This window comes from Mytilus californianus, unplaced genomic scaffold (genome assembly GCF_021869535.1).
Source record: "Mytilus californianus isolate M0D057914Y unplaced genomic scaffold, xbMytCali1.0.p SCAF_2, whole genome shotgun sequence".
NCBI lineage: Eukaryota > Metazoa > Mollusca > Bivalvia > Mytilida > Mytilidae > Mytilus > Mytilus californianus.
Genome location: NW_026262668.1, coordinates 94,497,158 through 94,522,824, shown reverse-complemented (window position 1 = coordinate 94,522,824; position 25,667 = coordinate 94,497,158). Strand labels below are relative to the sequence as shown.

Here is a 25,667-nt window from a genome sequence, read left to right as displayed (position 1 = left end):
ACATAAGCTCTGTATAGCCTTTTATCGAACCGACCTATACAATCACAAAGCAATACATAAATAGGTTATGGTTGCAAGTACGCTTAAAATAGTATAGCAGCTAGAGTAAAGCATGTGTAAAATCATTATTAACAGTATGGAAAAACTAAAAGCATTTCAGACACTAAAGCACAGTCTATTATACAATTAGCACATAATATTACCTTATATCTTTAAGAGCTACCATCAAACTTATGAACTAGTTAAAACTTGTATGTTTGCAAATGTCATTTGGCAGCGTGTGGCTCCAGCATATCTTACGGAGTGTAAGCCAAATCGGGTTGTTATTATCTGCGGCATTTCTGCAACGTTATATTTTCTAAACAAATAATGAGTATTCATAAGTGACCACGTCATGAAGATATAATGGACGTTGTTTATGCAATATTTCAACAATTTCTACAACCATAGTTCTTGATTCTCTTATTTTTGATGTTGGTAAACCAGATTTTATAAGTACATTTTCATATGTACTTGTATATTTTTCATAGATGAAGCACAATGACCGTTTCTGTATTTTTTTCCATTTTTTTCTGGTATTATTTTCTCCACAAAAATCCACAACAATAAGAAATTATTAATAAATAATAGATGGTTACTCTTCCCAATTTTGATAAATGTTTCCCGATACCTTTTAAGGTCAAAGAACAGTAAATGGACTATTTCATAGTTTTGGGAAACGTTTGCATACAACTTTGGATCGTTGAACTAAAACTGAAAATCGAAAAAAATAATGTATTTATCTTTTTATTTTCTGAAATATCACGGATTTAATTCTTTCAAAATAGGTGAACATTTGTATAGAAAGCCCATAAAATCGGCGAAAACGTTCGAAAATTTATCTTAAAATCATCAGACTTCAATTTCAAATCCATAGATTTTTCTTAAACAAATTTATGTTGTTGATACATAAATTTCCATTTTAATGATGTAAAATGATAATAGGGCCACACAGCATTGCGAAAATCTATCACTGATTGATTGTTGTTAACTCTCAGTGACATATTGACTCTCAGTGACATATTGAATGGTTATTTAAAGAACTCATTAATTTGTTGGTTATACAATTAAAGCTGCAGCATATATGTTTCCAGAGTTGACTCGTTTGTTTTAAAAGTGACCATAAAACCAATACTAAATTTGTTTACTACACATGAGTAACACATATTATTATTGGCCAATCGGAACATTTAATCAAATGAATAAGTACAGTAACAGACTTTCAGTTTCTCTGTTTACAACAAAACATAACAAACAAGCAAGCTTTAATTTTACGCAAAACATACTCATTAATTATAGAATAACTAATCGAAGAATGCAAATATCGAAAAATATTCTACGAGTGACCGAACAACACATTAATTCACGAATGCGCGCATTTCGACTCTGATTGATACATGTCGCTGTCTCATTGGTAATCATACCATATCACCTTTTTTTTTTAAGAGCTTTGCAGTACATTTTCAATCATATAGCACTTTTAACTGCAAATTGGATGTCTGTGTGTACTTGGTGTTAAAATCAGGAGTGCAAAGCAGCTAATTTTTTATGCCCCCGCCGCTAGGCGAAGGGGCATTAAGTGTTACCCTTGTCCGTCCCGTCGCGTACGTTTTACCGTTCATGAGTTATAAAGCAGCTATTTTTTTATACCCCCGCCGCTAGGCGAAGGGGGCATTGTGTGTTACCCTTATCCGTCCGTCGCGTACGTCCCCAAAATTGGTTTCCGGTCTCTAACTTTAGTTTGCCTCAACCAAATGTTATAAAACTTATACACAATGCTTATTGCCACAAAAGACAGATCAAGTTCGAAATTGGGTGGCGTCATTTTTACCGTTCAAGAGTTATACCCCTTTATAAACATAAAACTGCTGAATTTTTCTTTTCCGTATTCTAACTTTAGTTTGCCTCAACCAAATGATATGAAACTTATACACAATGCTTATTACGACAAAACACAGATCAGTTTCGAAATTGGGTGGCGTCACTTATACCGTTCATGAGTTATGCCCTTTATAAACATAAAAATTGCTGAATTTTTCTTTTCCGTTTTTTAACTTTAGTTTGCCTCAACCAAATGTTATGAAACTTATACAAAATGCTTATTACCACAAAACACAGATCAAGTTTGAAATTGGGTGACGTCACTTTTACCGTTATGCCCCTTTATAAATGGAAACATTGATAAATCTGTTGTTTCATGCATATTTACAAGCGGGGTCATCTATGGCCCATAGACACATTCTCCATTTATTTATACGATCTAATACGTTGTAATTTAGAATACAAAGGACTAAATAAAGAAAGAAAGATATTCTGTATTGCTATGTTTTCTTTAAGTCGTATTTCTTAATAAATTTCTGCCTATAAAAACTATTTTTATATTATAATAATATAAACATTACCAATATTTTACTGCACCAGATGCGCATTTCGACAATTTATGTCACTTCAGTTTCTAGTTTAAACATATTTTATTTGCTAAATATCAACAAAAAGGATGAGACACAAGTAAATCATACTTATGAAGTCTTCTCCATATTACAATACAAGTATATATACAATAATAACATTATGAGCATGCATGTAAAGCTAACAAATTCATTAAATATTATACGAACTATAAATAAAAAGAAAAAAAGAACAAGAAGAATGAAAAAGGAGGAAAAGAAAAAGAAGCAAATTATATTTTCTGTGATGTTGACTTAGGTTTGATGGTGATGATCATCCGTGCCGGTAGCAATAATATTTTATGAAGGTACTAGAAATCTGTTAGACCTTTTAATAAAATCTTGAACATGTTTGAAAATTAGGAGATTTTGTTCATTCGAAAGTTCAAGATCCCCGCAAGTTAATTGTATAGTATCAATAATAAAGTTTTCAGTAAGCCAATTAAGATTGTTAAGTAAAATTTCTCTACATGTAGTGTATTTTTGGCAAACTAAAAGAAAATGATGAACATCCTCAATATCAGACCCACAATGACACGAAGGATCCAGTATAATGTTAGCTTTGAAAAGGCCAGAGTTTAAAAATGAAGCGGAACATCGCAATTGAGTTAAAATAATATTCAGTTTCCTCGGACCGTACATATAATACGGCGCAACTCTACTCTGAACACTTTCATTTTTCAATTCTCTCTTAAATTTAGATATAGAGTCGGTGTTTCGAATTTTTAAGTCAAGCTTATTCCATTCTCGTATTGTGGATGGAATAAAAGATTCAGTGGTAAGGGAAAGTCTACAAAATAGAACAATGATATTTTGACCGTTTCGCAACGGATAGTTGGTTGTACTTTGTATACATGGGGGGACAAGATTACACAGGTACTCAGGTGCATGTTTTTTATTTATATTATAAAACATCTATAATTTTCTTCTTCTTCGTCTTTCATATAATGATTCCCAGCCAACCTCAGAGTACAGAGTATCAGTTTTAGTGAAGATTGGTAGACCTGTTACAATTTTTGCGGCTTCCAATTGCAAATTTTCTAATTTATTTGAATAACATATTCCACAATTATCCCACACTTCCGTGGCATATTCAAAAATGGGTCTAATAAAAACTAGATAAAGTTTTTCTAAATTATTACGAAACAGTCGATATTTAAGTTTACGCAGAACATTAAGGTGTTTCTTTACACTTGTAATTATACTTTCAATACGATTGTTCCATTTTGCGTCACAACTAAAGGTAACTCCCAGGTGCTTATGCGATGTATTTATAGGGATAGTTTTATCATTTAGGGAAAAGTTGAGATCTGGTATCTCAATATTTGAAAATATCATAATTTCTGTTTTATCAGGATTAAATGACATAAGCCATTTAGTTGACCAAACATCCAGCTCTTTTAGGTCGTGGTCGATCACAGATTTAATCTGTTCACCATCGCTACCGGAATAACTGAATGAAGTGTCGTCTGCAAATAGCCTACACAGCGATGTAAGCTTATCAGCAATATCATTAATATAAAAAACAAAGAGAAGAGGGCCCAAAACAGATCCCTGGGGTACACCTGCTGACACATTACAAAAGGAGGAGGACGAATTATTCAGTACTACTCTTTGTTTCCTGTCATGCAGATAATCTTCAAACCACTGTAATAAGGTTCCACCAATACCATAGGCTTTCAGTTTGTGAATAAAACCTCTATGCCAAACTTTGTCAAACGCTTTAGAGAAATCACAGAATACAAAACAGTTTATTTCTTTTTTTTCCAAAGAGTTTAAGATGCAGTTGTATATTTCTAAAAGTTGATGGACAGTTGAATTTTTGGGAAGAAATCCGGATTGATATTCATAAATTAATTTGTTAGCGTGTAGATGATTATACAAGTGCTACAAGTGTTATAAAACAACTCTTTCCATTACTTTTCCAACACAACTAATAAGAGAAATTGGTCTGTAATTTGAAGGCAAGGATGAATCCCCCTTTTTGAAAATAGGTATTAAATTAGCTATCTTCCAACTGGTTGGATATTTGCCTTCTCTTAAAGATTTGTTGAATATAATGTTTAGCGGAACTGCAACCTTTTCCGGACATAACGTAAGCATTTTATGGCTGATCACATCTGGGCCTGATGCCTTGTTTGGATCTAATATCTGGATAATATCTATGATTTCTTGTGTATTTATTTTGATATCCGAAAATTTACTATCAGTTTTTGTTTAAAATTCGGGTAAATTTGCATGTTCTTCATCAAGTTTTGAAATCATACTAAAATATTTGTTTAATAAGCTGCATTTTTCCTCATCTTCATATACGACATCGTTTAGTCCATTATCATTTATAATATTTTGGAGAGGGGGTATTTTGTCCTAATTTTTATTTGATTTAATCAACATTTACATAAGTTTCTAATACGTTTTTGAGTTCGGGGAGTTTTCTAGTATAATACTGTCCAAATTTGTTTCAAACTTTTCTTTGGCTATTTTTTCCATATTATTTACTTTATTTCTCTGTTGCTTGTACCTCAAAATGTCATTTTCAGTCTTGGATTTAACTGCTTTTTTTCTTAATCGGTTTCGAATTCGAATTTCTCGTCTTATGTCGTTATTGAACCAGTGTTTGTCGTTATGTCTTATAGTTTTTAGTTTAGTAGGGATACACTCTTTGGCTATTTTCAAAAATTCTATTGTAAATATTTCACACAACTCGTTGGTGTTTTTAGTGTCCGGAAGCACTGTGTTCCAGTCTATTTCATCTAACTTCTCCGCAAATTTTGATTTATCAGCCCTATCATAGAGCCATATTTCTCTTTAAAAAGATTTAAAATCGGACATTGGACATTCGAGAAATGCAATAGTTGCATCATGATCACTAATAACGGATGGGGTTTTTAGAACATTAGAAAAGGAACATGTCATAGAGTCACTTATTATAATCGGATATAGCAGAGTGATACTATTATTCTAGAAGGTAACTTAATTACATTGGTTAGATTGAACAAATTTAATGTGTCGATCAGTTTGTTGTTGTGCGCTGTAAGTAAGTCAGAGTTCAAATCGCCCGTAATAACCATCCTCTCATTGACCTGTAATCCCATTCCATGTCACTTCAGTGATGTTATAGGCCAAAATATTTGAAAATCCAAAACCTATTTACAAACTACACAATACAAATATAAGCTAGAACGGTAATTACCACGAAAAAAACGTATTAACACTTTATTACATATCAGGTATATAGCAATAAAAAATAAAAACAAAAAGATCAATACAGTTTGTAATGGTTGATATCTTTAGAATTTGTCTTGTTTTGCAGGTAATTTGTACTGTAATGCGACATTTGACGGGTACAGCTGTTGGAACTATACAAAAGCTGGAACAAGAGCATACGGAGAGTGTCCACAATTTTTCATTTATGAGTTTGGTCGTACTGATTGTGAGTACTTGTACATGTTAATTCCTTCTCATATCTTTTATGATTCCTTTTGTACATCTTTAAATCTTACATTTAAAAAAACCGCGCCTCTTCAATCCCGGCATAATGTATTTTATGGAGTGGAGTGTTGGAGTGGAGTATTGTAGTGGAGTGTTGGAGTGAAATTTTGGAGTGAGATTTTGGAGTGAATTTTTGGAGTTAGATTTTGGAGTATAAAGTATATTATTCCAGAACGTGTAGAATGTTAGGGCTTTGAATGTTTTGTTTAATTTTGAACAAGTATTCATTAGAAATTGAAAATTTACAGCGCTAAATAAATATATATTTTTGTCACAGATGATCATAAATAATTATTTGATCATGTTTGTTTTTAAATCATAAAATATGCTCCTCTCATTAGCTCACCTTGCCGGAAATGCCTTTTGAACTTTTCCCATCATTTGCCGTCCGTCATCTAAGTTCCGTAAATTTATTAAAAATGTCTTCTCCTCTGAAACCACTAGACCAAATGATGCATGCTTTAAAAATTGATAATCATTTAAAAAATTTAAACCTCCAAAACCACCATGCCAATTAAAACCAAAATTGGCCATAATCATCCTTAGGGTGTCTGAAAATTAAATCCTTTTTTCCTACATGTAGTAACCTACATTGCTACTGTTACTGACTAGATGTGGATAGTTGAGGCCCTGTTTGTCACAGGCGTCTCCGCTTTCATACACGATTTATTAATATCATCCGCGTCCCCCAATCTTAATTGAGCCAAAACCATATTTAGAATCCAACTTTTATGTCAACTGAAAAGGATGTCAAACTAATATGCACATCTTTATATTAGGATCGGAGGAGTTGTGATGACAAAATGCATACGGGATTATATAAAATTTCGAAAGAGGCATAACTCTGGGAAAACTCAATGGACCGGGATATAATTCTAATGTGCACGTCTTTGTGCGAAGACTAAAATTCAAAATGAAAATTATAATTTTTCAGAGGGTAGGCTCACTCGTAAACTTACAAATAAAAAAGTGTTGGCCTAATGGCATATACTGGGAAGTCAAGGACTTTGGTTGGGAATTTTTAAAATACATTCCTCTAAAATATTGAATGTCAGAAAGTACCTAACATCCACGTACGCCTATTCTCCAGGACCCAACACATCGTGTTTCTGCAGTACAGAATAGGACAACTCTATGATGTGTGGGTGCTTTTAAAGACCAATTGAAAGAAGGACACACAGAAATTTGGGATCAGTACAGCATTGAATACTGACATTTTTTACAATCCCTTTGTGTGAGTAGGATGACAAACATTGATAGCAAATAAATTTTAACATCCTATTATAGTTTTTCTTTTAGGTGCTACATCAAAAGTTAAATGTAGGATTAAAAAAAAAAATTGGACTCGACCCTACCCACTCCAAAATAGTTTATCGTCACTCTGAGGGCTGATCTAGAAATAAATGTAATGGATGATTGGAAGGCAATTTTTTGCATAAAATGAGCGATGATAGGTCCACAGATTTATTTGTGCCGAAAGTTACTCTTTCGTGCAATTGAAAAAATCTTTCAGGAATCCCCAACCCCATTTTTGTATCCGAAATTGACCTTTTGATGTAACCCTTTAATAGTAAAATGTCTAAAAAAATAACTGAGAACAGCAGTGCAAAAACAATTATTATGATACTATGTAAAGAGTTAATTTTTCATTTTACAAAATACTTTAAACATCATACACGAGTATGTCAAACTCCCCCATCTTCTTCAGTGGGACTGGGAAATCATAATGCTGTCTGTAAAAGTAATTATAAAGTATGTCAAATTCTCAGTTATGCATCAATTGATTAGGGGAATTTAAAATTGTTTGTAAAGGATTTGGTTAATATGAGGTCATTCACTTCACAGTTTGAATATTAAAGTTTCACTGCAAATGCAGATTTTATATTTCCATTGCAGTATAGTCTGCAGGTAAAGTGCATTATTCACTACAAAATTTTACTTCAAAATTTTACTCCAAATTCTCACTCCAAAAATGTCACTCCAAAAGTTCACTCCAACACTCCACTTAAATACTACACTCCACTCCATAAAATACATTATGCCTTCAATCCCTAAATATAGCATTAACATCCTTGACAGTAGTTGATGAAGTTATACATTAATACAATGAACAATGCACGATGTAGTTGATGCAATTAAGTAGACAGATTTTCTAATTTGTATAGGATATTTTTTTGAAAGTTCACTTTTCATTTGTTGATTTTTATTCAATTTGAACAAGTATTTTTTATATATTTTTTTAGCCGACTTATGAAAAAAGTCAAAACAGTTTTTCATTCAGGCTTAAAGTTACAATACATATTGAAATATCAGAGATATTAAAAGTTTTGACCCCTAAATTTCCACCAAAGTATGATGCCCGCGTGTATTTTTGCATTAAAAAGTTTTCACATTTTTTAAAATTGTGTGTCTTCAACCTATTAGCAGAGATGTATAAACCCATACATCTATGCTATTAGTAATCTACATAAAAATGTTTTAAAGTAGAACTGCTAAAAGCTGTTGTGCAGATAGTGGTATTTCGGACAATAAATACGTCATAAATATTTCAAACTGCGTTTACTTAAGTGACTGTCAATGTCTCTTCTAAATTTTTCCTATTTGAATCCTTTATTTTGCTATTCAGATGACAGAATAATTAATGCTGACATCTTGAAAAATACGAAACTTTCCTCCCTTGACATTTGATATTGATTTGTTGAAAATTGCACCGTAAGAAATTTTTACGACTGGGCAAAACAGAAAATACAGGTGATAAGCCTTCGAATGATATATGATATTGCTGTGTGTAAGGTGGGTGCGTTAAAAATGAATTTTTAAGGTTTATGTCACTCCATCATTTATCCAGATGAACGATTTAGGATGGGAGCCTTTATTTATTTTTCCTTTTTTTTATGTTCTGTTATTTAAAAGCCACTTTTGAATATTGCATCAAATTTGATAAACTGTATATTTCTTTTATAATCGTCATGAGCTTTGTGTTTAAGGTATATGCGGAAAATCGCTTTAAGCTCGGGAATTATTTTCTGGTTCATTCACGGGTGGTTTGAATGTTTATCAATATATCAAATCTTGCTGCTCATCTTTAGACAATCTTTGTGTTAAACTGATCTCATACTTTACTCATTGCCTACTGTTGGTCGCACAGTAATTTATTTGCATTTTCCTTCACTGAAGTTGACCCTATGTTTACATTTCGTTAAACGAATCTGATTGTTTTATTTGCATTAGTAAATATATATAGTTCACGGTCATGCTAAGTCCGAATGTAAATGTACAGCTTCCTTATTGAGCGCTTTTGATTCAAGAATGTGACCATGAAAGTTGATTGATGTTTCAATGGTATATTTTTCCTGTTGGTGGTGATTTCATTGCATTTGTCCGGTCGGAAGTATATGTTGTATTAGGTTCCCTATGTCACAAGTATATCAAGATCTGTAAATCATTAAACTCGAAAGTTGGAGACCCAATTACATGTATCCAAATAACCTTTGATTTTGTTATGTTCTAGTTTATGTACGAAGAGACTTTGACTAACCTCATCAAGAGCTTTAGAAAATCCATGTTTAGTATGTCTGTCTGTTTACATGTAATCATGTTGTTGTTTCTGATTCATGACCTTACAAAAACTTATGAAGATAGTCTAATGAGTATAATCCCATCTATACTATCAGTTAAAGGCTTTATAAAAAACGTAAAATGACAAAAATAACTCCAAGAAAAATGCAAAACGGAAAGTCCCTTATCAAATGGCAAAATCAAAACGAATAGAACACAAGTCATAATCCTGATTTGGTACAGGCATTTCCTTATGTAGAAATAGTGCATTAAACCTGGTTTTATAGCTAGCTAAACCTTTCAATTGTATGACAGTCGCATAGAATTCCATTCATATTAAGTGTGAACAGAAAAACGAATAGCATTTACTTCTTTAAACAGTTCTTTGTGACCTAAGAAGTAGTCGTACCATAATGGGATTTATTTAAAACAGTCTAAATTATAAAATTAGATCTATTTTTTTTTGTATTTGTTTTTGTTTAATAGTCTTGTTTTTTGGTTTCAGCATTGCCTTTTAAAGATTGTAATAAAGATGGGACTTGGTTTCGTCACCCAGAAACAAATACTACATGGTCAGATTACACAAGTTGTGCCGAGACGATAAAAGCTCGGGTAAGTAGTGTCATAAAGTGAATTCTTTGTACCTTGAAACAAAAGTACTCGACTTGTGCCGATTAAATTAAGGGTAAGAAATGTCGTTGAATAAATTCGTTGTACACTAAACCAAATTTTAGATGATGACCTAAATGAATAAATGGATTCTTCAGGGCTCTCTGTCCTTAAATGCCGATTTGTATCCATTTCAAAATTTTGGGCTAAACACTTAGTAAACTGAGAGAAGATGTAAACAGAAAAGTGATCAGCAAAACAAGATCAACAAAAAATGATTTTAGATATACATTATATCTTTATTCTATAATGTTGGAGAGTTGCCATTGTTGTAGATGCACACTAGTGTACTAGGTCCAGTTGAGCGACGCATACTCTTCATAGCCTCTTATTTAATTTTTCTATTATCAAGATACGGTTTAGCCAATTGTTTTGTGTTGGAGTTAACATTCTCAAATATATAACTTTATGGGAGAAAAATGAGCCAAACAGTGAAAACCGTCTGAGGTCTACTTTGCCTGAGGGAGTTAGCACAATTTAGTTATTTCGACAAACTACACTTGATATTATGATAATTATGCGATGTGGTATGACTGCCTGTTGAGCAACCATCCATAGACTAAAGGACAAGGATATAATCAATTACATGTCAGCATACGGGCTTCTAAATTAGCAAGCCATACTGTATAGTAATTTATCAGCACCGTGAAACAATTCAAAAGAGAAAGCCAAAATGTTTTAATACAATATACATAAAACAAACGTGACAGACAGCTACCAATTACAGTCATTGGATTACAAGTCCCTTGGTTGAGACAAGCACAATTACAGTCATTGGATTACAAGTCCCTTGGTTGAGACAAGCACAATTACAGTCATTGGATTACAAGTCCCTTGGTTGAGACAAGCACAATTACAGTCATTGGATTACAAGTCCCTTGGTTGAGACAAGCACAATTACAGTCATTGGATTACAAGTCCCTTGGTTGAGACAAGCACAATTACAGTCATTGGATTACAAGTCCCTTGGTTGAGACAAGCACAATTACAGTCATTGGATTACAAGTCCCTTGGTTGAGACAAGCACGTAAAGAATGAAGTGGAGTACAAACTACCTGGTTTTCATTTTTTCTTTTTTTTCTTATTAATGAAAAACGCGAGCATATGCTTTTTATTATCTAAAGAAACAAACATGCTTAGTATGTAGACTTAATTTAATAGTATGAAGTTACTAGAATTCACTGGGTTTTTTTTTATTTCAGAGAGCAAACACAGTTTTGTATGTATACTTCAGTGGTTATGTCCTCTCTATGGTCTCATTGGTACTGGCTTTATGCATTTTTTGTTGCTTCAGGTATTGTAAAAACTCACAAAATATACCAGGCTTATAATAATATTGTAAAAGAGTAAAGTTAGATTTTGTTGGTGAAATTTTTAGTTAATAATGTTTTCTGGAAATGTTCTTACTCATCAGAACGTTTAGACCAAATGATGTTGACTTGAGTGTTTATAATATTTTCTTTGTGACCAAGGAAATTGTGTTTTGGCGTTGCCGTTAAGATCTTGGATATTTCATCTTTCTGAAATTCGTGCTTTTCTTGGACAAGCGATTGTTATAAAACAATCATGCTCAAATGTTAAGTTATGGATTGCTATGCCATTGAAGTATACCCATATCAAAATAAGGTGAAAATATGGTCAAGATGAAAATTCAGAATAGTATTTACTTTTGTTAGAAAGTCCTACATAGTTCTGTAAACGAATACTTTACTGTATCACTATGGCTAAATTCTGTTTAAAAGATAGTTACACTTCGTTTGAAAATACCACTGATAGTTCATTATAAACTTTTCACATGAGATAAGAAAGTCGTAGGCCATAAGATTGAAGGAGATTTTTTTTGTGCATAGCAATTTGATTAACACAATTACCGTTCAATATTGTAATTTGAATATGAAATCTTTAATGCTAATTATGCTAATTTAATCAGAAGAAGCAACGTTATATATACAGCTGGTGTATATACTTTTTTTTTTCTACAACAAACATTTGCATATTTACAAGTTCATACATATCAAGTTTATGATGCATGTGAATACCATAAAGCAAATTTGGTATATCTTACAGTGATATATATTTACGTGTATCATCATTACATGAACATGATTTGGTGAAAATGCATTTGTTATATATGATTAGTAAACTTCATTTTGATACGACATTTTGATGAGCAAAACCAATGCTATGAGATTTGCTACGGTGGCTAACACACACTTGTGACTATGCCAAATTTGTGGTTTCTCTGTCATTACAATGTAACATGAAAATCAATGTGCATCGGTGGGATACAAAATTATTCGAAAGCTGCAGACGTGAAAATTTAAATCGTGCCCACTAAACATAAATTCATGTTGAAATATCAAGTCCGGTGCTCGAGGTACAGTCATGACACTGAGAATGTCATATAAGTTCACTAGAATTAAATGCTACTCACTGTATCCGTTTTTAATCTTAATTTTAGTTTCTTGTGTATTATTTGGAGTTTAGTATGACGTCCATTATCACTGAACTAGTATACATATTTGTTTAGGGGCCAGCTGAAGGACGCCTCCGGGTGCGGGAGTTTCTCGCTGCATTGAAGACCCATTGGTGGCCTTCGGCTGTTGTCGACTCTACGGTCGGGTTGTTGTATCTTTGACACATTCCCTATTTCCATTCTCAATTTTATCACTGTATCCGTTGTATGATCGACTTCTGTTCTCCACAGTCCGGTCCTCCACTCCACTGCTAAGGTTCTTGTCACATGATTTCCTTCCCGTTATATCTTATCACCATAGACGTGAAACGTCTTCTGAGTAAAACACATGCTCTAGTGCGTCTCCATTAAGGGCATACGATACAGTTACAGGGGAGATTATAACGTCGCTAACGTAAAATGTTATTTTTCACGACGTCAAACTGTGACATATCGGGAAGAGATGCATTTTTCGACTGATTTTTATCATTCAGACTGTTTTAATTTGAAAACGAGTTCATGGACCCTCTTTCTAAAAATGACATTTGGCTTGATTATGTATGCAAATTATTTGTGCCAATTTTTATGAACAGTTCACCGATGGATTTTTTTTTAAATTAGATAAATATACAGGCAAAAATGCCGTGTTTTTACTAAAGTCATGTTATACAAATTCAAAGCACACTTATGTAGAGAAGATATTCCGAAAGTTGTTACAAAAATCCGCCCCAATTTATCTCTAAAAGTAGCACATGAAGCTATATTTTTATTACATATTTGAATTTGAATTGCCCTTAATGGGGAAGTTTATACACGTACAGACTTCCTAACCGGTGTCTGGAAAATTGACTGTGCACAACGATAACTATGAATAAATTGTACAAAACGCACACTGATAACTATGAATTAACTGTACAAAACAACCTGTTTTTCTCAATTTTTAGACAACTGAAATGTACACGGGTGTCAATACACAAGAATATGTTTATGTCGTATATTCTGGCAGCCATACTATGGATGTCCTACTATTTATCCAGTTCCCTACATCCAGATGTTCTCGATGAAAACCCAGTGAGTAATCATTTTACCTACTTTAAGTATCTGCAATACATACGAAATGTCAAAAGTATGTCAATAACACAATAAAAACAACAAATTCATTTACCATAGACAAGCGACTGTACCACATTTAAAGATTTAAAGTCAACAATAGCTTACCGATATTAAATTTCTAAAATTCATTTGAAAATAAAGAACAAAGATATAAAAATAATTATGGAGTCGCATGTAAACTAACAAAGCGAAGTCGTAATGTGTCAACAGGGTTAGCGCCTTCTGCTGTGTATGCATCCTTTGTGTGTCAATAGGGTACGCGTCTCCTACTGTGCATGCATCCATTGTGTGTCAACAGGGTAAGCGTTTCCTACTGTGCATGCATTCTACATAAGAAAATGCCTGTACCAAGTCAGGAATATGACAGTTGTTATCCATTCGTTTGATGTGTTTGTTTTTTTTGATTTTGCCATTTGATAAGGGACTTTCCTTTTTGAATTTTCCTCGGAGTTCAGTATTTTTGTGATTTTCTTTTCATTATGTGTCAACAAGGTAAGCGTCTCCTGTTGTGCATGTATCCGTTATGTGTCAACAGGGTTAGCGTATCCTTCTTTGCATACATTCGTTATGTGTCAACATGGTAAGCGTCTCCTACTGTGCATGCATCAACCGCCACGACTCAGTCAAATATCACAAAAGGGAATAGATCACAATCGATAAATTGTACCTTAGGATCTAAGACCATGAAAAAGTCTCTCGCTTGAGTTGGGACATAATTACTTAGTATCGGTAAACCACTTCGTTATCGTGATTCGAAACTTGTGTAGGCATGTCCATTTTTGTCGTTTCTTTCTTGTAACCCTGCGTAAGCAGTTTTGCGATAGGAGCCTAAATATCAATTTCATTGGAATATATGAGATGCGGGCATTAGTTGAAATGTGGGTTAATGAGAGCCAGTATATCCTAAATACTTATTGTAAATTTAAATGAACGTGAAATTAAAAAAGTTAGTAAGATGTTTTTTTTTCATATACAACATAAATCTGATAGTATGGTCGTACAATTAATACCCATAAGGTAATGAAAACGAAATAAAAATCCAGTTGGTAGGTTATTTTGCTAATAAAATTGGAAGTTGAGATATATTCTATGAAAGTACCACTACTGTTATCAAGACAGCGGTTTTGGTAAACGTTAATTTAAAGAGGGATTCATTTCTAAGGTTCTGTGTTCTGAAGCGACAAAACAAAAAGAAGTTGAGGGAGTCAATATTTAATATTGAAAATGTGTTTATTAATGTACATATTTCATAAACAAAAATGTATCGTACACGTTGTAACAGAGATTTCCAATAAAATGACATACGTGCGTAACTTTCGAAGCACGGACCTACTGGGACTGTTTATTGCCAACCGTTGAATTATCTCAAGTTTAAACAAAGTAGTCCAAGACATTTAACATCATACACTGGAATTTTCGTCCGTATCAAATAATTTTAACATGATGAAAAATTATAGAAATCATGCATTTTCATTTATCACGTGGTTCTCTATAGATACCTGCCTTAATTTTCACTGACATAAGATCACGTATTAACACACGTATCATTTACCTATCATGATCGATTTGAGTAATCTTTAATGGTTTTGATAATGACAATTATTTTTCAATATACTTTGCAAATGAACACTCCATTATTGTATATTTTACTTGCTTATTTTTTTTCTTTATCCGATGTTCTTTCTTTCTTTCTTTCGTTATCAATCTATCTCTTTATTCATATTTTCTATGGGAAAACATTTTTACAATAACATTTTTCTGATAATTTCAGAATGTCGAAATCATATTATCAAAATCTTTCTAACTGTACTGCTATTGAATTATCGAAAAAGGTAGATAATGTATCATTTTTAAGGCACAGAAAAAGTAAACCTTGTAAAAAAACTGATTAAAAAAAGAGCTAACAAGTGTGAAACTGACATGATGCTCAATTTTTTCTTAACAATGCGCATTCCCATGGGACAAACTGTGGTACTCTATCTACTGACATGTACCTTGATTAAGATAACCAAGACTACATAGCTCACCCAGTTATAAAGCCCCTAAACTGACGTATAAAGTTAAAAGACATAGTAGATCTTAAACTTAAATATCATAAAATCTGTACAAAAGCATTTAAAAGGAGGTAATACTAATTCTGTGTGTTATTTTTGTTTTGACCATGACCTGTCTGTAATTGAATACTGAATTAAACTTTTAACCCGCAGTTTCATTGAAATTTGGGGATTTAATGCGCATTGGAAAATATTATTTCATGATAAAATTCCACAAATCTGGACTTTTCATAGACAAGATCTGTGTGTCAGTCTGTGACCAATCAAAAGTATGGTCACCTTAACCCCCACATTGGGGTAGGGGAGGTTCGTTTGGAATTGCGAGATGTGCCAGTATGTGCTCTATACAAGACCTTTTTTCAACAGTGTAACCCATGCATAAAAGGGTCGTCCGTTTGATTGTCCGGGATGTATAAATACACAGCCACGTCCAGTCGGAATGGGGACGTTCAATCAAATTTAGGGAAAGTGCAATCATTAGCTCTACACGTTACAGAACCCATGAAACATGGAGTCATATGGGGCCTTTTGCAAGACAAAATGTTTGCCCCTGTCTAACATGTTCTCTTTTTCAAGTTGCAGTTGAAATTAATGCTGTTATCCTGGTCGACCCAGTCTACATATCTATTGGATTATTTTTTGTTTTACTTGTCCTGAATATGCATGCAGTTTTTGTCACTTGATTCAGGCACAACAATCAACCAATCAATCAATCAAACGTGGCCGCTGTTAGCATTCAATTTTTTTCCATTTGTAAATGAAAACTATTCTGATTTGCCATTAACCGTCTACTCCCTACTAGCACTGCGGTCTTTTAACCAAGTTGAGGCTTCGACAGCCAATCATTTGCCTTACTAGAAATAAAATTCAAGTAACGCTACTGTCGAGGCGAGCACGCTACCACAAGACCAAAGAGGCGGTTCTGAATATGAAAGATACAGATACATTTCTGCGTATATTCAAAACCTTCGAAACAAGAATATGTGGCCTTAAGACCGCGTGTATGGTCACATTATCACATTTCCATGTCCAGTGAATCACTTAATCCGGGTCAAACTCTATTGGGTAATTAATTTTAAAAGTTTTATATTTGGAACGGGACGGACGAACGGACCTACGCACAGACCAGAAAGTACTATCAGATAGATGCATCAGAGATCTGAATTACTAACTCTGACAAATTATCTCGAAATGAATTTATAGAAGTATTCTAAAATAAATGGAGAATGTGTCAATGGGACACAGATGATGCCCCGCTTGCATATAACGTTATAAAGGGACATAACTCAAGAACGATAAAAGTGACGCCACCGAAATTCGAACTTGATCTGAGTTTTGTGGTAATAAGCATTGTGTATAAGTTTCATAACATTTGGTTGAGGTAAACTTAAGTTAGAGAACGGAAACGAAAAATTCAGCAATTTTTCCATTGTAAAGGGGCATAACTTTAGAACGGTAAAAGCGACGCCAAACAAATTCAAACTTGACCTGTGTTTTGTGGAAATAAGCATTGTGTATAAGTTTCATAACATTTGGTTGAGGCAAACGTAAGTTACAGATCGGAAACGAAAAATTCAGCAATTTTTCCATTTGTAAAGGGGCATAACTCTAGAACGGTAAAAGTGACGCCATCCAAAATCAATGATCGATACATTTGATAACGGGTAACTCGATTAATTATTCCTTTAAAAGGTTGCTGTCAATAAAATCATCCCGAATTTCATAACAAAATATGTAAAGAATTCAAACAGCAGATTGGGTCAATTTTAAGATAGCATCTATTCCAACAAATTATGTGTATTCAACGAGCCACAAATTCATGCAGTCTATGCTTCCCTCCATCATGCTTCAATGCAATAGGCCGAGATACATTGGTTATGTCGATTAGGTATGTTGACAAACCAAATGCACAAAACTGGTGTACGTATTGCAAGCGTATTTTCTGCAGAATATATCCCATAAGCCATTTCATTGTAATAGCTATATTTTTTCTGAAACAGCCATCTTTTCAAGTTGTTTACTGTACCGTTCGCCGAATTTTATCTGTATGCTAGTTGCGCCTTTTGGTTTAACCGATAAGAACATATATGCTGTCTGTTTTGAAATGCATATCTTTCAGTTTTTTTAATCTCGCATATTTAAAGTTAGCGTTCAATTTAAACTGATTTTCACTGGTGCAATGTCGATTCAAATTATGACATCAGAGACAGAACTCAAATGCATCATTTTAAAGTTCTGCTATACAATAAAGGGGTTATTTCAAGAAATATTAATGTATATCGATCGTCCCTCGAAGAAATTTAATAGCTCAAAACACGATCGTAACATCAAGGCATATTAGCCTTTACCTTGGCCCTTAACATAAGATTAAAAAAAAACTTCAAGGGATTGGACATCTTCAGATCATATGTAAGATTCAAAATGAATTAACACGCCTAGTAAATAGCAAATATTAAGAAAATGTTAAGAAAAAAAACTTAACTAGGGCTCTGTGTTTTGTTATTCAGAATTAAATATGCATAAGAACGGTCGATTTATCATAAACCTATGTTTTCTTTGTGAAAAATTGAAGAATGTCATGTCATAGATAAATGATGATTCGAACTTTTTCTTTCTTCCTTATTGTAAGTCTAGACTTTCTGGTTACTCTATTCTTAGAAAAAGAATTTTTTTGAAATACAGCCTTGCCATCGAAACATCCTAATAAATTACCGAACACTTTTGACCAAATGTGGAGTTTCAGTGAATCAATCAATCATATAAAAAGACCTTCGAAAAGTTATGCCATGAATAAATTATCATAATATTTTTGGGACGAATTTTCAATGACAATTTAAAGTACTTCATTTACATATGATTTAAGAATTTGTCACGTAGTATTATACATTCCTACTTTATTAATGATCGTTTAATCTACTTTGAATAGTCAAAACGCACAACAACCAGTACACGAATTTTCAACGAACTGTACATATCAATCACGATATGAAGACAACGAACGGTACAGTAATGAAATTCGAATATCAGTCTAAAGTATAACTGAAATAAAACAACGAGTTTGTCATTCGTTGTAACTATATATCATTAACAAATGTATACATTACTGATTACCATCGAGAAACTAAGAATATATGCAAAACAAACTAGATTAAACAATAAAAAAAACGTGGTAGGTGTACTAGTACTCGAAAACTAAATGTGACCGTCCGTAATGCGATTTTATGTTGTTTAAAATGCTTAATAGATGTTTAAATAATGTAAATAATGTCAAGAATTACGTCAACCTTTGTTCTATAAGCAGTATATGCATACTTTTACGGCAATTCGTCTTTGAAAGAATGTTGTTTGACCTTGTTTTTATTAACCTCGCTTCGATACGCAGCAACGTCCGGATCAATTGTACGGCGTTTTTAGTCCGTGATGATAATTACAACTATTGACTCTTTGTAGCAACCCTTTTGACTGAGAAATGTTTTACTTTCAATTCGACGAATAGAATTGTATGTACATGCAGTGTTTTTATTCTTTCAGATTTGGTGCAGACTCTTACATATACTTGCTCAGTATGCGACTTCATCAAATTATGCTTGGATGTTTTGTGAAGGGCTTTATCTTCATACTGTTTTGATCCTAGCATTTATCAACGAGAAACATGTGCTCATCCTGTGCATTATAACTGGATGGGGTAGGTAAAATAGGAAGTTATAAATCCACGCATTGTCTTTTTGTAAGGATAAACCATTTGTAATAGATATTAATTTCCAATTACTACGTGGGTAAAAGTGACTACTCTATAAGGCACAATACGTCTGTAGCTTTGATAAAACCAAACGAATTGAAATCTAAGATTAGCACAAATATGTTAACAGTTCACTAAAATTGGAACGACGTCAAAGTATTTGAAAACAAACAGCTATACACCGATTTAACACATACCTTTATTTCTAATGGGTGAGAGAGAGAAAAGGCAGATACTTTTGATTTATCAACACATTTTAGTGTCTTGTCGTCAATAGCAAGTTCAGATTAAAATCAGTTTGTTTAATGTCAACCTATCAAGATAATTATGTTTACATAGACAAGTACACAAGTGTTCAATTAACAAAACAAATAAATGCATTTATATGCCATTGCGACGGCTGCAAATATTCAAAAGTGACATTCCCTTCGATTTGTCAAAATTTTAAAAATGGACTGTTTACCAAATTCCCTGCATTCCAAAGCAATAAGACAAAATATAAGAAAACAACTGACGTTGTTCTTAATGTGAAAGAGCCACATGAAAATCTTGTGAGGTTAAACTTGCTAAGATTGTAACTCATCCACCAACCTCCTTTGAATCTCAATCAGTGAATACACAGGAAAAGAATGCCATTCTATAAATTTGTAGTATTATTACAAATTGTTGACCTTTATAGTAAAATGAAAAACCATAGCCAAAAAATTGTTTGAGGATTTCTGTCGTTCAGATAAAAAAGAAAATAAAAGGTGATACCAACAGTAGTAATTAAAAATAATATTAAAGGACATTCATCATTATGGCCAAAAGAAAAAGATACATGTAAAAATGAGCGAGCACATAAAGATAGATTGAGGAACTTGAACCCTCAATGATCTTCTGGGCGGCTATGACAAATAATGCATATCCGTATAAATAAAACACAAAAATTCCTAAATATTCAGTGAATGGCCCAATTAAACTTAATGACTTCAACTTTATTGTAAGAACATTTCAGTGGGTACTTACTAGCACACTATGTAACGAATTTATCTTACCGATTATCTTAACGTGTGAAATTTAGACTAGTGACCTATCAAAATGAGCAAGTCTTCAATACCGTTAGCATTAAGAAACTACTTCCATTGATCCTACAAAAACAGATGCCAACAATAACAACTTGTTAGGTTTAAATGTGTTTTGTGAATTTATTTCAATCTTCATCATCAATTTCTTCGTCTGTTGAAACCTTTAAGATTGTTCGCAGTGCCGTTTTGTTTTTATAAAGGGACGTAACACCACTACTAACCGTGTATGAAATAAGCCCCGCCTCCCTACTAACCTAATATGGAATATACACGGTCTCCACGCGGACGCTTTTAACCAATCATATTTCTAGAAATGTATAGGAGGTAAGATAATTTGTATTGTACAATAAATCTGGCAGGAAAATTATGAAATATTAGTTTGACTTCTTTGTCTCTTCGTATTTTGTCATTTGTTTACTTTATGCTTGCTTAAATACACTCAAACCGGTGCTTGTTGTATTGAACTTTCAAATTTTAAAATTTTGCTCCGTCTTACAGTCCTCACTGTGAATTCGAGATGTAGAACCACAATACATAGACTATTCCCTTGTCTGAGGTTTTGCGAAGGTAATTTCATTTGGATTGGTTTCATGAAAAAATACTGCAAACAATTATAAATACCGACTGTCTATTCTTGAATTCAGCAGATACGTTTAAAATCTGACTCATCGTATCGATCTTGTAAAAACAGGTCATATTCATAACATATTTACATGCAATCGTCCATAACAAATGTGTAATATATCCGCCGGACGTTATGCAGCATCACACAACTTTTTTGTTTTTATAATATTCGTTTCTTTTAGTCCTTCTTTTAATGCTTTTGTATTCTTACATGTGTTTTAACGACAATAATAGTGGAACTACTAACCCTTGTCATTCAGCTTCAAAGAAGTGTTCTTGCTTTTATATAAAATCAAAATGCAGATCTCCTGAAAAAAGTAAAATAAAATGTTGTATCATGCATTTTTTATTCCAGTTTTAAAGGGGCATTAGCTGTCAAATTCATGTTCTCATATTTGATTTATAACATACTAACACGTGTATCCAAATTATAAAAAGTCTTAAATAAACGGTTAACAATGCATTGACTCGATTATATGTATCAGCATTTTGTGTGTATTTTAATCTAGACGCAATCTATTTAACCAGCGAGGTGATCTCCGAAGACTGCCGACGGTCATAAAACCCGATATAAACATAAATATAGATATAAATACATAACCGAATACGTGCAATTAGAGTTTTCTATGTCTGTTTGACACGCCTAGTTCATGGGTAACCCATCTCTAGCATATGGGTTAAATTGAAGATCACATGAATACGGATTCAATGAGTCAAATTATTCATTTGCAAGTGAATAATACATCATCGATGGTTTTGAGCTTATTTTGACAAATTTGGGCCAAACTGACTGCTTAAAACGAAATGCTTTGTCTTAATCGTAGCTAATGCCCCTTTTAAGAAGACAATCCTGGTCTATTGTTAAATATGGGAAGCTTTTATATGTATATGTGTGATGTGTTCTTGCATCAAAGAGTCTAGTAAATGTTGATACAATTTCCATGTAATGATGGCACGATCTAAAGACGTCCTCAGTTCATCCATTTGAGACGTTTTGAGAACGTGCATTCTGTTGTACGCCATGTGGATTTTGAATTACTCTATATAAACAATAGCGCATACCCCGTGTAATCCGTGTTAAATCTGATCGGTACCCATCTCTCTATCTCTTAAACTTAATCACTTCAGAATTGGTGGGAAAACAAGTATTGATACCAATCGATTGGAATTCTTATTCAAAAGTTATTCACTAACCTTTGGCTAGATGATACATGTACTAGAAAAGAAAAATGCACGAGGTTTTACGCAAAAGATACTTGTTTTGACGTGCTAGCATATAGTTTGGCAAGGCAGTAAATAAAATTTAAAAAAAACAGTGTGTCTATGATTCGATATTTTTATTATACTGACACTTGAAAAAATCTTTTATCCATCAAAATGTAAAAAAGATCTCTTGCAACTTGTCAACTTGTGGACCGTCATATAGTTGTAGCGATAAATCTAGAAAAATCCTTTATATTCTTCAACCAACAGAGATCATAACACTCTCATTATGCCATCCAACACTCCTACCGTACGTGGTTGGGTATTTATACATCCCTCACAGCCAAACACGCGCCCCATTTAGAATTTGGTTTACTACTGGATTGGAGAAGTCCAGGGATGATATTTCTTTACCCTGTCAACTCTTGGGGTCGAAATGTTTAAGTCATCAATATAAAATAAGGAGATGTTGTACGATTGCCAATGAGACAACTATCCACCACAGTTCAAATGCAGTGGATGTAATCAATTATAGGCAACCGTTCGGCCTTCAACAATGAGAAAAACACATACTGTATAGTCGGCTATTAAAGACCGCGACATGAAAAATATGAAATAATTCAATTGAGAAAACTAACGGCTTAATTTATAACCAAAAAATTTACGAAAAACAAATATGACCGACATGAACAAACGACAACCCCTGAACTACAGGCTCCTCACTTGGGACAGGCACATACAGAATTTGGCGTGGTTGAACTAGTTTGCTGGCGCCAAACCCTACCCATAACCTGGGACAGTGGTGTAACAGTACAACATATAATAATATATAAGAACAAACTATAAAAATCATTTGTTAAGGGCTTAAGGATGTTCGCTCCTCTTGTTTTTAACTTTTTGTCAGATATTCGGAATCCTCTTGTTTTTTCTTTGTAGTGCCATTAAAAAATTGGCCCGATAACTCCTACTTTTTTTCATAATTTTATTATATATAGTTTAAAAAACCATATTTGAAAATCTTATAAACTCGTTGTTATTTTTTCATAGTTTTTGAATGAAAAAAATGTTAAATGTATGAAAAATCTAGAGAGAATCATTTCCCGCCAAATTTTCAATGGCTTATATCTCGGAACCAAGACACAGACCCTTCATTTTTTTCTGCTTCATTAGTTCCGTTATTTATATACTATCAATTTATAACGGCTTGATATTTTAAAACAGAGTAGCGACCATCCTTAACTCATCAGATCGATATAAAGCAGAAAAACAAGTAACAAAACCATAGACCGGACGTGGCAGGGTATTTGTACATACCCACATTAAAAAGGCACCCAGTACAGATCTGAGAATACTCACATTTACTGACAACTAGTTAAAGCCAATAAAAACTAATGCAAAAAATTATGTATCTAAGACTTAAATATCAGTACACACCCACCACCTAATAGATTTAGTGTAAAGACGTCATTAACAGTCAGAGAAAAACATGATCTTGTGCAATGTCAAGATACAGGTATCGACAGATTGTAGAACCGTGAATGTGTATATGTATATCCAATAATTTTGATTTGGTTTTAATCTAATGATAACAAATTCAATATTTATACCATTAAAACAATATTCAACGACCAGTTTAGTCGTAAAAAAACAATGTGATCTTTTCGAACTATATTCCCTAAGACTTTTCGCCGAAATTCTTTTATTACAGATTCGAAGATGGTGAATACGACCAAGCTGTCATATACCAACCAGTATTCCCTTGGCATTTATTCGTTTGATCGTTCAAAAATTTCTTGTATTGATGTTTTATATCATTATTGATTCTTTTTTAGTTTTTCCAATGATACAGACAGTTATCTACTTTGTAATACGTGTCACATCATCAGAAATTAATAAGTTGTAAGTTTTATTTCCAATCATCTTGAAAAGCCATACATACTACGCGATAAATCTAGAAAAATCCTTTATATATATATATATATATATATATATTGTTGTATATATACAAGTCTAAATTGTAAACAACGTTCAAACCTATGATTGCGTTGGATAAAAACCACAATTTTTATACGTGTGCATGCAAAACAAATTTCTTGTTAGAGGGGTCTAAATACAGCACAAACAACATTTTCCAAAAGACCAAAAATGTGAAAAAGTATATTTTAACAAAACGCATTTGACTAACAGGTCGAACAACAAATGTTCTTAAACCCTGCTGACTACCATTGGCGAGTGCCAAATAAACGGATCACCGATGTATCAAATGGATCTTAATTATCAATTTAATACTAAACAGAAAACAATAAACTTGCGGAAAAGATGATATATCGCAAACAAAAGGTGCATATATATATATGTATATATAAAATTACCGAATAATAGCCAACGATAAATCTTACGGGGCGATGGATCATATAATTATGATACAGTACACTACAAAATATAATATATAACCAGTCTAAAAGGGTACAACATCACCAAAAAATAACAATAAAATGAACAAATGTAACTATAAATATTTCGGATAACAGATATCCTTCATCAGTATGATCATGATGTAAAATGAATCTTATCAACCTATTCTGATTATAAAACTATAGCAATCTTGAATTCTATACAAAAAAAAACAGTTTTACCAGAACACCATAGAGACGCTAACTAGTACAATTCTAAAATTTCCAAACACGGCGCAACGACATATCTAAAATAAAAATAGTAATAATTTGCGATATGAGCTTGCACAACTTTAAAAGTCCAAAGGTGACGACAGTTAAGATGTTACAACAACTGCGTGGAAATACATTCCCAATAAACAGCACTGACCGATCTAAGCTTGTATAATATTTCAAATTTGACAACAGTAGAGTAATTAAAACAGAGGCTGCGTATGTAAACACCCCAAATAAATAGCAGTTTGATAATGATAAGAAAAATAATTGAACGTGACTGCGTACTTTTACATCCATCCCAAATGAGTAGAACCCTGTAATTAAAACAAGTATAATTAGAAAAATCCTTAAAAATGTAGGAGTTAAATGTAATTAACAAATAAGAACGCATGGAAAATATAAACAAAAATGTCATGACTATATCAATTCACTTATTTTTCACGTGCAATAAATGCTCCTGGTTTGATTGTTTATCAATGTCACGATCCGGTAAACTTCGGCAAGAAACTTGAAAGTAATTAGTTTGTCGGTAGTAAGT

The 25,667-nt window shown here is 33.0% G+C and overlaps 1 protein-coding gene across 1 annotated transcript in view; it reads left to right on the top strand.

Moving 5' to 3' along the window:
• Positions 1-25,667, top strand: part of LOC127730447 (calcitonin gene-related peptide type 1 receptor-like) — a 73,594-nt gene that overhangs the window by 32,668 nt on the left and 15,259 nt on the right. The window contains exons 2-7 of the mRNA XM_052238875.1: positions 5,800-5,919; positions 10,042-10,148; positions 11,408-11,499; positions 13,605-13,731; positions 19,359-19,512; positions 24,293-24,359. Of these exons, the coding sequence (XP_052094835.1) occupies positions 5,800-5,919; positions 10,042-10,148; positions 11,408-11,499; positions 13,605-13,731; positions 19,359-19,512; positions 24,293-24,359 (667 nt within the window). The remainder of the gene's footprint in view (positions 1-5,799; positions 5,920-10,041; positions 10,149-11,407; positions 11,500-13,604; positions 13,732-19,358; positions 19,513-24,292; positions 24,360-25,667) is intronic.